Below are 17,801 nucleotides of genomic sequence, written 5' to 3' on the forward strand. Positions count from 1 at the left end.
GCTTTTAACCTCTGAGCCACAGAGATATTTTTCTAATGTTTAATAAAAGGTAGACTATTGATGAGGATTTAGTCATTGGCTGTTTGACTGAATAAGCCAAGCCTAGGATATTTTTTTAGCAGTCATACATTCAAAAAATACTTCGGTTGTTTGGTAGACATAATGCATAGACCCCAGAATTAACCATCACTCTACACTAGAGTAAATATGCTCCCTCTTTGATAACCCACCATCTAGTCTCCATTCAACAGTAGCAGTGGAAATAGCAAGAAATAATGAGAAAACTTTTACCTTCCATGTCAAAGTATCTTTCATTTGAAAAAAAGTGTTTAACAAATTTTTTTAGGGGTTGGAGATTCAGCTCAGTGGTAGAGTGTTTGCCTAGCAAGCACAAGGCCCTGGGTTCGATCCTCAGCTCCAAAAAAAAGGCTGGGTGGTAGTGGTGCATGATGCCTCTATTCCCAGCACTTGGGGGGGGGTGGATCTCTGTGAATTTGAGGCCAGCCTGGACTACAGAGCAAGTTCTAGGACATCCAGAGCTACCCAGAGAAGCCCTGTGTTGAAAAACCAAGAAAAAAAAAAAAAATCTAAATAGAGAATGCATAAAACAAATGATGTACTAATTCAGCAAGAAATCTGAATTCTTCTGATATTCTGAATCTGAATATAGAATCTATTCATTTTACTTCATGTGCATGAGCGTTTGCCTCAATGTTTGTCTGTGCATCATGTTGGCACTGTACCTGGGATCTAGTCCCTATAACTCTAGTCCCTGGGATCTCCTGGGACTAGAGTTATAGATAGTTGTGAGCCACCATGTGGGCAGGAAGTCAAATCAGGCTCCTCTTGAACTGCTAGCAGCCAATGCTCTTAACTCCTGGGGTCATCTCTCCAGGCCTAAAAAGGGTTTTGTTGTTTCTGGTTTTTTCCTAATGTGTGTAGTCAATGCTACCTTTGAACTTGGAATCCTCATCCCTCAGTCTTCTGAATGCTGGGGTCATGAGCATGTGCCGTGTGCCATGGCCTCTGGAAGTTGGCTTTTTTTTTTTTTTTTTTTTTTGAAGCAGGTTCTTACATGATGCAGGCAGATCTTGAAGTCACTATATAAAGGAGGATGACCCTGAACTCCTATTCTCCTGCCTCCACTTCCTGAGTGCTGAGTTACAGGCATGTGCACATGCCTAGCTCTAGAGAAAAGTTTATGACTCATTTCTCTGCCTGTGATATTATCTTGTCCAATGTGAAAGAGCCTGCTCTAAAGCAGCCAGCTCCAGACACATGTTTCAGCAGGTGATTTGGTTTTAGTGAAACAGCCTCAGCTCATGGTAAATTAATGCTGCCATTTAGATAGCTGTAATCTGGCTTGCATTTAATAATTTAGATTTGAATTCATAGTTGCTAAAGAACTATATGCATAAGATGCTAATACCTAATGTTGGATTTGGACGTATTTAAGCAACTTTATACACAATTTTAGTATAAAAGTTAGTGGTAAACCCTAAACATTTAATTTTTTTTTTTCATTCAAAAGAATGCAGTCGCCGAGCAGTGGTGGCGAACGCCTTTAATCCCAGCACTCGGGAGGCAGAGGCAGGTGGATCTCTGTGAGTTCAAGGCCAGCCTGGGATACAGAATGAGTTCTAGGAAAGGCACAAAGCTACACAGAGAAACCTTGTCTTGGAAAACCAAAAAAAAAAAAAAAAAAAAAGAAAGAAAGAAAGAAAGAAAAGAAAAGAAAAAAGAATGCAGTCATTGGACCAGATGTGATGGAGCACACCTTCACCCAAGACAGGTGCTCTCTGTGTGTTCGAGGCTACCCTGGTCTACACATTGAGTTCCAAGCCAGCCAGGGCTACACTGTGAGACCCGTCTCAGAGTAATAACAATGAGTCCTCAGGCCCTCAGGGTAGCTCATCAGGTTAACTACTTGCTGTGCAAGCTGCCGGATCTGAATTCAACACCCAGAACCCATGTAAGATAGACTAGGAGAACGTCTCCACAAAGATGTCCTCTGGCTCTCACATGCGCTTGTGTTCTCTCTCTCTCTCTCTCTCTCTCTCTCTCTCTCTCTCTCTCTCTCTCACACACCACACACACACACACACACACACACACACACACACATACGCACAGAGTGGACAACCTTGTCTTATTCCTGACTTTAGTGCAATTGCTTTGAGTTTCTCTCCATTGGCTATGGGCTTGCCGTAAACTGCCTTTGTTATGTTGAGGTATGCCCCTTGTATTCCTAATCTCTCCAGGACTTTCATCATGAAGGGGTGTTGGATTTTGTCAGCGGCCTTTTCTGCATCTAATGAGATGACCATGTAGTTTTTGTCTTTCAGTTTGTTAAAGTTATCAGTTTGTGTATGTTGAACCATCCCTGCATCTCTGGGTTGAAAACTGCTTGATCATGGTGTTCTTTTTGATGTGCTCTTGGATTTGGTTTGCAAGTATTTTATTGAGAATTTTTCCATCTTTGTTCATAAGGGAAATTGGTCTGTAAATCTCTTTCTTTGTTGGGTCTTTATGTGGTCTGTGTATCAGGGTACAATGGCCTCATAAAATGAATTGGGCAATGTTCCTTTTGTTTCTATTTTATGGAATTATTTGAGGAGTATTGGCATTAACTCTTCTATGAAAGCCTGATAGAATTCTGTACTAAAACTGTGTGGCCCTAGGCTTTTTTTGGTGGGGGGGGACTTTTAATAATGCTTCTATTTCATTAGAGATTATATATGTTTAAATTTCTTATCTTACCTTTAACTTTGGTAAGTGGTATGTACCAAAGAAATTACTCATTTCTTCTAGATTTTCTAATTCAGTGGAATACAGATTTTTCAAATATATCCTATGACTCTCTGGATTTCCTCAGTGTCTGTTGTTATGTCCCCCTTTTCATTTCTGATTTTGTTAATTTGGATATTCTCTCTCTGTACCCATTAATTAGTTTGGATAAGGGTTTGTCAATCTTTTTTTTTTTTCTTTTTTCAGAGCTTTATTAGGAGGGAAGGGGTGGGGAGAGGGGAGCCAGGCCTGGAGAGAGAGAAAAATGGTGGGGGAAGAGAAGGGACCAGAGCAGAGCAGAGAGCAGAGAGAGCGGGTTTGTCAATCTTACTGATTTTTCTCAAAGAATCAACTCTTTATTTCATTGACTCTTTGTATTGTTTGTTTGTTTCTATTTTATTGATTTCAGTCATGAGTTTGATTATTCCTTGCCATCTGCTCCTTTTGTATGTGATTTCTTCTCTTTATTCTAGAGCTTTCAAGTGTGCTGTTGCTAGTATGAGATCGCTCCAATTTTTGTTTTTAATGTAGGCACTTAGTGCTATAAACTTAGTCTTAGAACCACCTTCATTGTGTCCCCTAAGTTTGGATGTGTTGTGTATTCATTTTTATTCAACTGTAGAAAGTCTTTAATTTCTCTGTTAATCTCTCTTAGCCCATTTTTCATACAGTAGTGAGTTGTTGAGTTTCCATGAGTTTGCAAGCCTTTTGTTGTTTCTGTTGCTGTTGAACTCCAGCTTCAATCTGTGGTGGTCAAATGGGTGCAGGGAGTTATTTCAATTTTCTTGTGTCTGTTGAGACTTCTTTGTGTCTGAGTGGTCAGTTTTAGAAAGAGTTCCATGAGGTGCTGAGAAGGAACATTCCTTTGTGTTGGGATGAAATGTTCTGTAAATATGTGTTAGGTCCATTTTGTTGTGGAATAATCTTTTGTACACTGTGAAGAAGTGTCACTTGGATTGGTTTAATAAAAAGCTAAATGGCCGGGCAAAGAGCACTGGCTGCAGGGCTGGAGAGATGGCTCAGTGGTTAAGAGCACTGATTGTTCTTCCAGAGGACCCGGGTTCAATTCCCAGCACCCACATGGCAGCTTACAACTGTCTGTAATGCAGGCAAAACACCAATGCACATGAAATAAAATAAATTAATTTAACAAAAAGCACTGGCTGCTCTTCCAAAGGTTCTGAGTTCAATTCCCAGCAACCACATGGTGGCTCACAACCATCTGTAATGATGCCCTCTTCTGGTCTGCAGGAGTACATGCAGGCAGAACACTGTATACATAATAAATAAATAATAAATAGCTAGGCAGGATTTGGGGGTCAGAAGGACTTCTGGGAAGAAGGGTGGAGTCACCAGCCAAATGGAAAGGAAGCAGCATGGGGCAGTATATGTTTAAGGTAATAAAGCCATAAGACTAAAAGTAGATTGATTTTAAAAAAATGGGTTCATTTGAATTGTAAAAGCTAGTTAATAACAAGCCTAAGCTATCAGCTGAGCTTTCATAATTAATAACTGTAATCAGATGTTTCTGTATCCTGACTGCCTGTTCCCAAATACCCAGCAGCTGCTTCCCAAATTATCACACAGAGGCTTATAATAATTTAGATACTTGGCTGAAAGCTCAGGCTTGTTACTAGCTAGCTCTTACAACTTAAATTAACCCATTTCTGTTCATCTATGTGCTACCTCGAGGCTTGTGGCTTTTACTTCTATCCCATTTTGTGTGTCTGACTTGTTCTCTGGCTGACAATTCTGACTCCTCCCTTCCTCATCTCATCATTCTCAGTTTGGCTTTCCTGCCTAACTTTATCCTAGTCAGCTATTGGCCAGGCAGCGTGTTTACTAAACCAATCACAGTGATAAATCTTTACAGTGTACAAAAGGATTTTCCAGAGAACCAAATGAAGCATATATCTAATTAATCTTATCAATAAAAAACAGGAGTCAGGTATTGGGGTAAAAACTTGAAAGATCAGAGGGATAGGGGAGCTTCCTACCTCTTCTGTTCCTCCACTTCAAAAGGGCTGAGATCTTGTCTCTGTCCCTCCTTATCACTTCCTGTCTCCTCTCTGTACAGACCTCCAGACCTCTATGGTTAACTAGTGGCTAGCTCCACCCTCTCACTCCAAGCAAGTTTTATTTGTCAGAACACAAACAAAATATCCCACAACAAATAATAAGTCTTGGTGTCGTTACTGGGGAGCATTTGGTTTATGATTGTAGGGGGAAATGGCCAGCCTAAGAAACCCACCCTGGCCCTGAAACCAGAGCTTGTGAAAGTAACACACCCTGGCCCTGAGACCTGAGCCAAAGAAACACAGTTTGGCCCTAGACCCAGAGCCAGTGAAAGAAATAACGCCCTGGCCCTAAAACCAGAGCCAAAAGGCTAAAAGGGGCCAGGGAAAGAAACACAGTTTAGCCCTGAAACCAGAGCCAACTCTGCCCCTGACCAACAAAACCAACCAACCAGCCCCTGAGCAGAAAATCTCCCTGGAGAAACTCCACCCGTAAGAAGCCCTACACAAGCCCCTTTGCCCATTCAGTTGTGGGCTATCCTTCTCCACCCTGGTGAAGGCAGCCGCTCTCCTGGACTCCTCCTTCCCAAATTTCTTAAAGGAGTTCTGGGTGAAGATCTTCTTTCACTGGCATGGAGCAGAAGAACCTTTGCTGAGATGTTCCCTTAGGGAGGCTGGGGGCTGGGGGGAGTAACAAACTTGTCACCAAAGCCGGAGATTGCTGACTTCCTGACAAGTCAGGATGCCTTTCTCCTCACAGCTGTAGGTATCCAGGATATCTCTCTTCACAGCTGTAGGTAAAGCCTGACTTCCTGCCTCCAGAGCTGTCCCTTTGCAGCTCCAGGTATAGCTTGACTTCCCTGCAAGTCAGAATACCTTTTCCTCCACAGCTATAACATTCGCAATGATGTTAATCAGCTCCAGCATTTCTTTGTTTAATTTTTGTCTCGATGATCTATTGTTGAAAGTGTGATATTAAAGTCTCTCACTATCAGTGTGAGAATCAATATGTGATTTAAGCTGTAGTAGTATTTCTTTTATGAACTTGGGTGCCCTTGTGTTTGGTGCATAGATGTTAAGGATTTCCAATGTCTTCTTGGACTTTTTCCTTCTGATGAGTATGTATTGTCCTTCCCTATCTCTTCTGATTAGCTTTGGTTTGAAGTCAATTTTATCAGTGTTGATCTTATGTGAGGAAAAGTCACAAAACAAACAAAAACCCCACTATCAATAGTTTTCATTGGGAAGAGGAAAGGACAGGATGTGATCAGGCCTGCTGGAAAGACATGTGAGGAGGAGGAGGATGGTACATAGGATCTGCCTTTTAAGGACTATCCCTCGATTGTGCACATGGGCCCACGTGTCTATTCCATGCATTCACATAGATCACGTGGTCATGCTGAGCGCTATTTACATGACCATGCAGCGTATGGATTACATAGGACATATAATGTGGAAATGACTTAAAGTGTCTCGTCAGGGCTTTTGTGATCATGGGGGCGTGGCTGGAATTCCTGTCATTCAGATACTAAAATGGCTACACCTGCTTGTTTCTTAGGTCTTGCCTTAATAACTGTTCTGTTGCTGTGAAGAGATGACATGACCAAGGCAACTCAAACCAAAGAAAACATTTAATTGGGGGTTTGCTTACAATATCAGAGGTTTAGCCCATTATCATTGCGGTGGGAAGAAGGGCAGCAGACATGGCGGCATGGTGTTGGAGAAGTAGTTGAGAACTACATCTTGATAGGCAGGTTGAGAGACATTGGTCTTGGTATGTGCTTTTGAAACCTCAAAGCCCACCCCCAGTGACACACTTCCTCCAACAAGACCACACCCCCTAATCCTTGCAAATAGTGCCACTCCCTGGTGACCAAGCATTTCAAATACATGAATCTAGGGGGCCATTCTTGCTCAGATCACCACAGGTCCATTTGCTTGGAATAGCTTTTTCCATCCTTTTACCCTGAGGTGCTGTCTATTCTTGATGTTAAGGTGTGATTCTTGGATACAACAGAAGGGTAGATTCTGTTTTCACATCCGCTCTGTTAGTCTCTTATTGGAAAATTGAAACAATTGATGTTGAGAGATATTGATGAGCAGTGTTTGTTGATTACAGTTATTTTGTCATTGCTGTTGTGGTAGTGGTGTGTGTGTGTTTTCTCTTTTGAATTGCTGGTCTGAGATTATTCCTCGTGTTTTCTTGGATGTGGTTAATCCTTTTATGTTGGAGTTTTCTTCTGGTGCCTTCTGCAGGGTAGATTTGTACATACATAATACTTAATTTTGGTCTTATCGTGGATTGTCTTATTTTCTCCATCCATTGTGATTGAAAGTTTTGCTAGATATAGTAGTCTGGGCTGGCATCTGTTGTCTCTTAGAGACTGTAGAATATCTGTCCAGGACCTTCTGGCTTTAGAGTCTCCATTGAGAAGTCAGGTGTTATTCTAATAGGTCTGCCCTTATATGTTACTTGGTCTTTTCCCCTTGCAACTTTTAATATTCTTTCTTTGTTCTGTACACTTGGTGTTTTGATTATTATGTACCAAGGGGAATTTCCTTTCTGGCCCAGTCTGTTTGGTGTTTTGTATGCTTCTCTTCTTCCTTCCTTCCTTTACATCCATCCTTCTTCTCTCCCACCCCCCCTGCTCTCTCTCTCTCTCTCTTTTTAAGATTTATTGAGACAGGGTTCCACAGTGTAGCTCTGGCTGTCCTCGAACTCACTCTGTAAACAAGGCTGCCCTTGAATTCAGAGATCTGCCTGCCTCTGCCTTCCAAATGCTGGGATCAAAGGTGTGCACTACCCAGTTTCTGTGTGCTTCTTGTACCTTGATAGGCATTTCCTTCTTTAGTCAGAAAAATTTTCTTCTGTGATTTCTTTGAATTTTTTGTTCTGTGCTTTTGAACTGAGTTTCTTCTCCCTATTTTTTCAAGATTTATTTATTATATTTACAGTGTTCTGCCTGCACACTAGGAGAAGCATCAGATCTCATTAGATAGATGGCTGTGAGCCACCATGTGGTTGCTGGGAACTGAAATCAGGCCTTCTGGAAGGGCAGTCAATGACCTCTGAGCCATCTCTCCAGCCACATCCTTCCTGTATTCTTAGATGATTAGATTTGATCTTCTTATAGTGTCCCAGATTTCCTGGATGTTTTGTGCCAGAAGTTTTATAAGTTTAACATTTTCTTTGAATGATGTCCATTTCTTCATGTCTTCTTGTCTGAGATTCTCTTTTGCATCTCTTATATTCTGTTGGTGAGGCTTGCCTCTGAGGTTCCTGTTTAAGTTCCTAACTTTTTCATTTCCAGATTTCCCTCTGTTTGAGTTTTCTTGCTTTTTTTTATTATTTTATGTGCATTTGTGTTTTGCTAGCATATATGTCTGGGGGGGGGGGTGTCAGATCCTCTGGAACTAGAGCTGTACACAGTTGTGAGCTGCCCAGATGTACGTACTGGGAATTGAACCCAGGTCCTCTGGAAGAGGAGCCAGTGCTCTTAACCACTGAGCCATCTCTCTAGCTTGTTTGCGTTTTCTTTATTGATTCTATTTCCACTTTCAGGTCTTGAACCTTTACTCCCTTCCACTCTTTGTTTTTTCATACATTTCTTTAAGTGATTTATTTCCTCTTTAAGGGCTTCTCTTATATTCATAAAAGCTATTTTAAGGCCTTTGCCTTGTGTTTCAGCTATGGTGCAATACTCAGAGCCTACTGGGTAGGGTTGCTGGGCTCTAGTGGAGACATATTGTCCTGGCTGTTGTTGACTGTGTTTTTATGCTGGCATCTAGGCATCTGGGTTTGGGAAGATTCTAATTCTAGGTGCTGACATCTGGTTGTCTTTGTGAGGTGGGTGTTTTGTTCCTTGGTTACTGTTGCACTATCTGGTTCTTTGGAGAGTGCAGTGACTGTGTGTTGTCTGGTAGGAAATTCTTGGGATCCTGATAGGTGTGGCCACTGGGGGGGGGGGTGTTCCAGGTAAAATGTGTTCTAGGTATTGGGAGTTGATACTTGGGAATGGCGACGCACTAGGAGGGAAGGCTGGGAGTTCATGGGAGGGAGGAAAAAAGTCTGTTCCACCAGAGTCTGCCTAGTCCTCTGAGAATGGGGACAGAGAATGAAGAGCCACACTGGTGGTCTGCCGCAGCGCTCACAGGACTGGGCATTAGATATGGAGGAGAGCAGGGAGGATGGCGATGATATGAAGCTCTTAGCTAACCTGCTGTGCTGGCCTGTTTGCTTCTCTGGCAGGCTTGGCTGGCGTGTCCCCAGGGATTGCCTGCTCAGGTTGGGGGCTGAGGTAAAGCAAAGATCCAGATTAGAGGCTTGTGCCTTCCTATCTCAAAGATCCAGATTAGAAGTGGATTGACCCACTTTAAGCAAAAATCCCTCACGGGTGTGTCCTCCATTTTTGGATTTCAATTAATTCCAGATGTAGTCAAGTTGACAAGAATAGTCAACACACTTTCCTTCAGTTTCAAAGTCTCAGGCAGGTTGATTGGCCTGGCTTGAGAGATGGCTGCTCTTCCAAAAGGACCTTGGTTTGATTCCCATTGCCCACATAGCTGCTAACAGCCATCTGTTAACTCCAGTTCCAAGGGGATCTGAACCCTCTGCTGGCCTCCATGGGTACTGCATGCACAGGGTACACAGACACATGCAGCCAAAACACATGTACACATAAAAAAAATTAAACCTCAAGTTTTAAAAATAAAATTGTGGCCAGGTGGTGGTGGCAGCGCATGCCTCTAATCCCAGCACTCGGGAGGCAGAGCCAGGTGGATCTCTGAGTTCAAGGCCAGCCTGGTCTACAGAGCGAGATTCAGGACAGGCACCAAAACTACACGGAGACACTCTGTCTTGAAAAACAAAACAAAACAAACAAACAAAGTAAAAATAAAATAAAATTGTGTTAATTTCAGTAGTATGTTATTGTTGAGGTTTTGGGGGTTTGTATATATTTTAGATGTTTGCCCTTGTTTAATGTGTGACTTGTAATTATATTCTGTTCTGTGGGTGGTCTCTTCACTCTGTTGACTGTTTGTTTTGCTATCCGGCAGCATTTTTAGCTTTGTTATCCCCATTCCTCTCTGTTAGCACATTCCCTGGGGAGGAGGGTTTTTGCCTTCCCATCATTCATAGGTATTATCCATTTAATTACCATTTATGATGTCCAATAAGTATTGACGGGAATAAATTCTTCAGTGAGTGAGCAAACATGACTTAGTTCTTATAAGCTTAAATATTTTCTTAAGCTCCCATGAATCATTTGATCAAAACACCTTCCTGAGCTGGACTTGGTGCACACCGGAAGTCCTCGCACTTGGGAAGCCAGGGCAAAAAAGGATTGTGAGGTAGGGGCAGGGCTTGGCTAGACAGTTATAGCAAACCCCTGTCTCAAAAAACAAAGAAACAAACATATACTCATAGTTCCTGAACTAGTCAGTTACCTTGCCATCTCTGGGATTTTGCTCATACAAATTCTGCAGTCTGTAGTATACTTCATCTACCCCTCCTCCTGCTCCCCATAATAACACTTCCCTTTAAGGATAAGACCCACCGTGAGTGTGGGCATTTTTTTTTTTTTTTTTGAGCTGAGGATCGAACCCAGGGCCTTGTGCTTGCTAGCTGAGCTAAATCCCCAACCCGTGAGCATTTTCCTACTTCAGTGTGAGCATTTCCCTAATGAACCTTCATGACCTTCTGTCATCTTCTATGATTTTTGGAGTCAGTGCCTATTTACTACTTTTTAAAAAAAAAAAATAACAACAGGTAACTTATTTTTGTTTTGAGAAAGGGTTCTGAGATGCGGCCCAGTCTGGCCTTGAGTTCATAGGCTGGGCAGCTCTTCCTGTGTTAGTCTCCTGAAAGGGGGCTACAGACTCGAACCATGGTACCACAGAGAAATCCTGTTTCATGTGTATTTTTCTATCAGTTCCTCATTTCATACTACTAGAAGCCTTCAATAATACTCAATAATTTCTACCATTGGTTAGATTTTTAACTTTAAAACCATCATTATCATCATAAAAATGTAAGACACCTTTTAAAAACTGATTTAGATTATAATTTAGTTTTTTTAAAAAGCAATTAAGGGGTTGGGGATTTAGCTCAGTGGTAGAGCACTTGCCAAGGCCCTGGGTTCGGTCCTCAGCTCTGGAAAAAAAAAAAAGCAATTAAAATATGAAACTGGGGCTAGAGAGATAGCTCACAGTTAAGCTCTTGTTAGCTAGGCATGGTGGCACATATCCTTAATCCCTTCACTTGGGAGCAGAAGTAGGCGGATCTCTGTGAATTCCAGGTTAGCCTGGTCTACACAGAGAGTTCCAGGATAGCCAGGGCTACACAGACTCTGTCTGAAAAACAAACAAACAAACAAACAAATAAGCAAGCAAACAAAAACCCACCATTTGTTATTGCTCTTCTGTAGGACCTACTTTGGCCCGGCAGCACCCACATGAGAGTTCACAACTATCTGTAGTTCTAGTTCCTGGGGACCTGTCACCCTCTTCTGGCACTTGGTGCACAGACTTATGTGCATACAAAACACTCATGTACAGAAAATAAATATTTTTAAAATGAAAGTAGCATCTCCATCAAATTTAATTGTAGAGTAGCATATATGTTTGTATGTCCCTGTATAAGTTTTCCAGTATAAACAAAGCTACACTTGTGTATGGTGCCATGTTGTCTGATAATGGCTTGGTCTGTTCTCAAAAGCAAATGTTATAGTGCACTCCAGGACACCCGTGTTCACGCCATTGGTTCTTTGAAACTATATTTGGATGTTCAAGCTATTAAAAGCTTCACGTACTTAGTGACCTTCCAGGCAGAATTTGGATAGGATGTTCCCATTGCTGCTGCCTGTTGCGGAGCAGAAAACAGCAGCCCTCAACCTCCACAGGGTTTTCATCTTGCTTTATTTCCTTCCCCCTTCCTAAAGAAGATGAACCATGAAAGCACAACTCTGATATCCTTGAAGGAAGCAATGAGAAGGTGGCTGGGGCTCCAGGGAGGGACTAGGCCAGGGTCTGCTCTTCTCACAAGATGGGGAGTGAAGAATGAAGCAGAGAAATAAGCAGAGCACAGCAGACATGCTATAAGAACTGTGTTTGCTAAAGTGGTCGGAGGCTTGCAGGTTCAAAAACCAAGTAAAGCGATAATAAAGAAAAATCTTGGGGGTTGGGGTTTAGCTCCATAGTAGAATGTTTGTGTAGGTGAAAGGCCCTGGTTTTTAAACCCCCTGCATCTGCATGTGCACGCATGTACACACACACACTCACATGCATGGAACCAAAAAAAAAAAAGCTTCTTTAATATGTTATAATTCCCTTCAATTCATGCTAGATTCACAGAAATAAGTAAAATTTGACTATTTCCCTTGAAGAGCTCATAGCCTACAGGAATAGTAGAATTGTTTTTTTTTTTTTTAATACAATTTAATACACGTGATCTTATACTAGTGATGTTCCAAAGAGACCAAAGGAACATGAAGGAGGGACCAATCCATTTGGCCTAAGGAAGCGGCTCTTCACAGAGGGATACTTTGCTGGATCACAGCATCTGAGTGAGTTTATGAGGAAATACATAGGAGGAGGAATTTTATAGTGAGGAAACTACATTTTGACTTCATAAAAGATTGGAATTACAGATTAGCAACTAGAATGTGTGAGAAGACTCAGAAAGGCATTATGCTTCTTGCTGAGGAGATCCAGTTCATCTCTAAAGTCAGGTGCCATAAAAAAATACATTTTTTACTGAGTTAAATGATCACAATAGGGCTGGAGAGATGGCTCAGTGGTTAAGAGCACTGGCTGCTCTTCCAGAGGTGCTGAGTTCAATTCCCAGCACCCACATGGTGGCTCACAACCATCTGTAATGAGATCTGGTGCCCTCTTCTGGCATAAAGGTGTGCATGCCGATAGAGTACTCATATACATAAATAAATAAATAAATCTAAAAATATGACCAAGACAGTATTTTATAGAAACGTGTGAGGGATGAATTGGAGGCTGGAGCAAGGGCCCAGTTAGACGACTGTAGTCGTAGGACCAGGTTCAAGGTGATGGACTGGTTTACTGGTATGACAGGTGGGAAGTGGGTTAAATAGATATCAGTTGTGGGGGAAGGGTTGAGAATTATTCTTAGAATTCAATTCAAACAATTGAATAAACTGTAAAGCTGTTAACTGAGCTAGGGGGTTGTGGTAGGAAACATTACTCTCAGATTTACATTTTTTTAATTTAAAAATTCTTTTTAGCATTACTTATTGATGTGTACCACATGTGTGCCTGGTTCCCTCAGAGGTCAGAAGAGGGCATTAGATCCCCTAGAACTGGAGGTATCGACAGCTATGAGTCACCATGTGGGGGCTGGGAGTCAAACCCAGGTCTTCAAGAACAAGTACACTTATCCACTAACCGATTTCTCCAGCTCCCCCCACCTTTTTTTTTTTTTTTTTTGAGCTAAGGATCGAACCCAGGGCTTTGCGCTTGCTAGGCAAGCGCCCTACCACTGAGCTAAATCCCCAACCTGCTCCAGCCCTTTTGTCTGTTGTTGTTTTTGTTTTTTGAGACAGTTTTGTGTGTGTGTGTATATGTGTATGTGTTTAGCCCTAAGTGTCCTGGAACTAGCTCTGTAGACCAGGCTGGCCTCGAACTCACAGAGATCCACCTGCCTCTCCTTCCCAAGTGCTGGGATTAAAGGCGTGCCCCCCACACCGCCCACCTCTGATATATAATAAATATATTAGTTATTTATGTGGTAGGGAGGAGTTGTGCATGCTACAGGCACCCATGTGGAAGTCAGAGGAAAACTTGAAGGGATTGGTTTTCTCCTTCCACCATGTGGGGCTAAGGGACGGAAGTTAGGTCACCAGGTTGGCAGCAAGTACCTTAACCTGATGAGCCATCTGCACATTCTTTTTCAAGATTTTTTTTTTAAAGATTTATTTATTTATTATGTATACAGTATTCTGCCTGCAGGCCAGAAGAGGGCACCAGATCTCATTACAAGTGGTTGTGAGCCACCATGTGGTTGCTGGGAATTGAACTCAGGGCCTACTGGAAGAGCAGTCGGTGCTCTTAACCACTGAGCCATCTCTCCAGCCTCTTTTCCAACATTTCTTAGAGTGGTCTGCATGTCTTTTGGCGGGGTATTCCAAAGAACTTCTGCAATTATAAACTGTTATCATCGACAAGCTAGAGCTCATCTATAGAGTTCAAATTAGCAATGATCTACAGCATTACAGCTTCAAGTCTAAAGTTAAAGACAGTCAGGTGGCGTAGTTTTGACTTGAAAACAGAGGCTGCTGCATGTAAGCCTCACAGGCTTCATACGCCTATAAAATACACATTTCACCGGGTGGTGGGAGCACATGCCTTTAATCCCTCACTCAGGAGGCAGAGCCAGGCAAATCTCTGTGAGTTCGAGGCCAGCCTGGGCTACCAAGGGAGTTCCAGGAAAGGCACAAAGCTACACAGAGAAACCCTATCTCAAAAAAACAAACAAAACAAAAACAAAAAAAACCTGAAAATTCCTCTATCATAATTTCTGAAGGTGGAGGAGAGAGTTCATAAAGCTAAGCTTAGGACAGCTGGATTTGATGTCTCCACCTTGGGAGACATGCACATAATAGATAGGAGTATAAGTCTAAGAGAAAAGTGGTACCTGGAACTCAGTTACTATTGGGAGAAACTGAGGACCAAGAGAAGAGGGTCAGGACATAATCATGGGCAGCCACAAAGTGTTGAGGTCACTGGAGAGAGAACTGAATTTTCTTACCCCTTCTTTCTGGCCAGTGAGTTGTCACCCTAGCTCTTTGTGGTTCCTCTAGGTGCAGTCTCAGTGGTATGGTGCCTCTGGTGTTCAGGGCTACTCGAGCTACGTCAGTCCCCTTGTGACGACAGCTCAGCTGGTCATTCTTTCTCATCAGCTGTATGACCTGGACATCAGTCACCATTTCTCTATAAGCCTCTGCTAGCTATGGGGGGACAGGAATAATATCTCTAAGAAATGGCCACTGATCTCCTATGTAGAATTTATACTTTACTTCGGACAACGCAAACTAAAACAAGAAGTATTACATGATAGAAGCAAGGATTTCCCAGAGAGTGGATTTAAGAAGAGCATGGAGGGAGGACTGGACATAGTCCAGTGGTAGAGCTCTGGCATAGAAGGTATGAAGTCCTAGGTTTAGTCCCCAGCATTACCATCACACACACACACACACACACACACACACACACACACACACACACACACGATAAAATCTGAGCTGATCCTTGAAGTAAAAACAGATCTGCAAAGTCCTAATAGGGTAAAGAAAGCCACTTTATTATGTTCACTGGTTCTCGCACTCATCACTTAAGTGATTTGGTCTTTTTCAAGTTTAAGTTATCTCTAAAATAGCAAAATCAGACTTTTACAGCTCTAACAAATAAACTTTCCCTCACTAAAAAGTAAAAATGGAGCTGGTGACATGGTTGAGCTGGTAAAGGCACTTGCTGCCCTAGGCCTTACCACCTGAGTTCACACCCCAAGACCCACATAGTGGAAGGAGAAAATAACTCCTACAATTTGTCCTTTGACTTCCACACATGCACCCCAACCCCTCCCTCCACCCACAAAATAAATCCATCCCTAAAATGCAACAACCAACGGCTTCCCTTCTTAGAGTCACGAGAAGTAATGCTTGTTGACAGTCTGTGGAGTGTAAGTGTTGTACAAGACACAGGAACAACTAATTAGACAGTCAGAAGGCTGCCGATGTGAAGAGCAAGGTCAGTAGAGGGCTTGGCAAATGGGAAGCCTGTTCACTTTTAAGTACCTATCTAAATCTGGCAGGGGTTGGAAATAATCTGTTAGTCTTAGGGTTACCCTGGCCTGAACTTACCTTTGAGTCTTTAATCCTGTAGAGTAGAGAACAAGCTCCAAGCTCTAGACATTCAATTCAGCGAACTAGACGTCGCCAAGGATAACCTGACACAGCAACTTGAACACCAGAGCAAGACTTTGGCAAGCCAGGCAGCCCACGATGAGATATGGACAGCAGTTCTGGCCCTCGGGTGAGCAACAGTTGAGAAATCCTGGCTTTTGTGGCTTTGTGAGAGCTTTCAGTGGCCTTTCCAAAACTATGTTTAGTACGTCCCAGCGGCATTACTCAGGCTTGGCTTCCTTCCTTCAGAAAAGGTTGATCTGAACGCTTGTGTTTATGCCAGGCACCACAGTACCCACCCTGTGAGTCTCTAACCCGCTGGTCTTATGGACAGGAATGAGTAACAGAACTCCCTCACCAAGGGAAGCTCATCCAATGGGTGGCCTGAGAACTCAGCTACACAGTTTGGTACAGGCTGTACTTCTGAAATACATAGCTGGTTTCCTAGTGGGTTTACATTGAGTGAACCTAATCAAATGTAACTTATGTTTGTACACAAAATATTCCATCTAAGGAGATTTCCACATTTTTCATAGGTTCACCTCAATGGAACTGAATATTTTATATAGCTATGTCATTGAAGTCCTTATCTGCTTGCACACTCGAGTGCTTCAGAAGCTTCCAGACCTGGTGAGAAGTCTTCCAACCTTAGCCTCCGTCCTTAGACGACAAGTCAAGAACAAGCACGTTAGAACTGTGTGGGAGTCTGTCCTGGAGGAATATGGGTTGCAAGAGAGAGATGTCACAGCACTCTGTATCTTCTTCATTGCACACGGCAACAAAGCAGAACACTATGCTGCTAATGTAAGACGGATGTACATCAAAGATGTCACCTTCATGATCACCAACATGGTGAAGAACCAGGCTCTGCAGGATGGTTTGCTGCGAGCTGTTCAGGTCATCGAGAAGGGGAAAGCAGTGCAGGAGCCCTGGAAACCAAAAGGCATCCCTAAAAGAGTTGATACCACCAATCAGAGACTAACCTGTTACCCAATAACTCAGCAATCCCACCTTCAGTCATTTGAATTGCACAACAAAAATGAATAATCTAATTACTGTAGGCTTATTTTATAGCAAGAGCGGAAGGAGCATTAAAGAAATTATGACAAATTGACACAATATTTTTTGTGTGTAGCCATGTTAAAAAATAGGTAAACTGTTTATAATGAAATAGTCTGGGGGTGTGGCCAAGAGTATATGCTTTGTATGCATGAGGTCCTGGGTTCAATCCCCAATACCATAAACATAAAAAATAAAATAAATTTATATGGAATCATCACTCAGATTTGGTGCTGTTTCATTTAAATATTTATCTAATGGTAAGTACAAAATGGGGCAAAACCAACTATACATACATATCTATGATATTTTTAAAAGATACTGTGTATTAGTGTAGATATCTACACTTCTGCAGTGATACTTAAGGAATATTATTTTAGGAGGAGGAGAACAAAGAGGTTAAGAGCCAAAAGGAAAGAAATTCTTTTCACTGGATGGTGGAACTTGCCCCCTAGGTGTGACGTGGCATCCCTGTCTTGCATCAGAGAAGCTGGGATCAGCCACAGGACATGGTCATGAGATCAGGGCTATTGTCACTTCCCCACTGAAGGGAAAGGGAAATGTTACTTTCCCCTGAGATTCCAGCCCCAGCCACAAGCTGTACATAATCTTGCTCCCCCTGGTCTTAGGGGATGCTAGAGTATACGGGAGGTAGACAGTTGACAGTGGTTGGGAATCTAGTGGTGAAGCTTTTGTGGGTCATCCTCATGCTGAGGTGGGAATTGTAGGTGGTGTGGCTTGCCTTTGAGTCAATCCATGCTTCTGTAAGCACTCAGTTCCTGTAAGACTAATGAACTCATTGGTTCCCCAAGCTGAACTGAGATGGAATCTCTTCTTTGGCTTATCTTTGGTGTCTGTATGAAATAGATATTTCTTTAGTTTCTTTAGAAAGAGTCAGACTATTCATTTTGAACATTGTGAATTTTGAATGCCTATTAAAAGGAAATTAATCAATAAAAACATAACATATTGGGGTGGAGAGATGACTCAGTGGCTATGAGTTCCA

The 17,801-nt window shown here is 42.3% G+C and overlaps 1 protein-coding gene across 1 annotated transcript; it reads left to right on the plus strand.

Annotated features, from left to right (window-relative positions):
• Positions 1 to 12,464: 12,464 nt before the first annotated feature.
• On the plus strand, positions 12,465 to 16,911 carry Smco1 (single-pass membrane protein with coiled-coil domains 1). The gene is given in 4 exon segments (XM_036204087.1): positions 12,465 to 12,532; positions 15,717 to 15,866; positions 16,273 to 16,657; positions 16,659 to 16,911. Coding segments are annotated over 4 exon segments (663 nt in total). The 3' UTR covers positions 16,719 to 16,911.
• The last annotated feature ends 890 nt before the right edge of the window (positions 16,912 to 17,801 follow it).

Source organism: Onychomys torridus, chromosome 12, assembly GCF_903995425.1.
Source record: "Onychomys torridus chromosome 12, mOncTor1.1, whole genome shotgun sequence".
Lineage (NCBI taxonomy): Eukaryota > Metazoa > Chordata > Mammalia > Rodentia > Cricetidae > Onychomys > Onychomys torridus.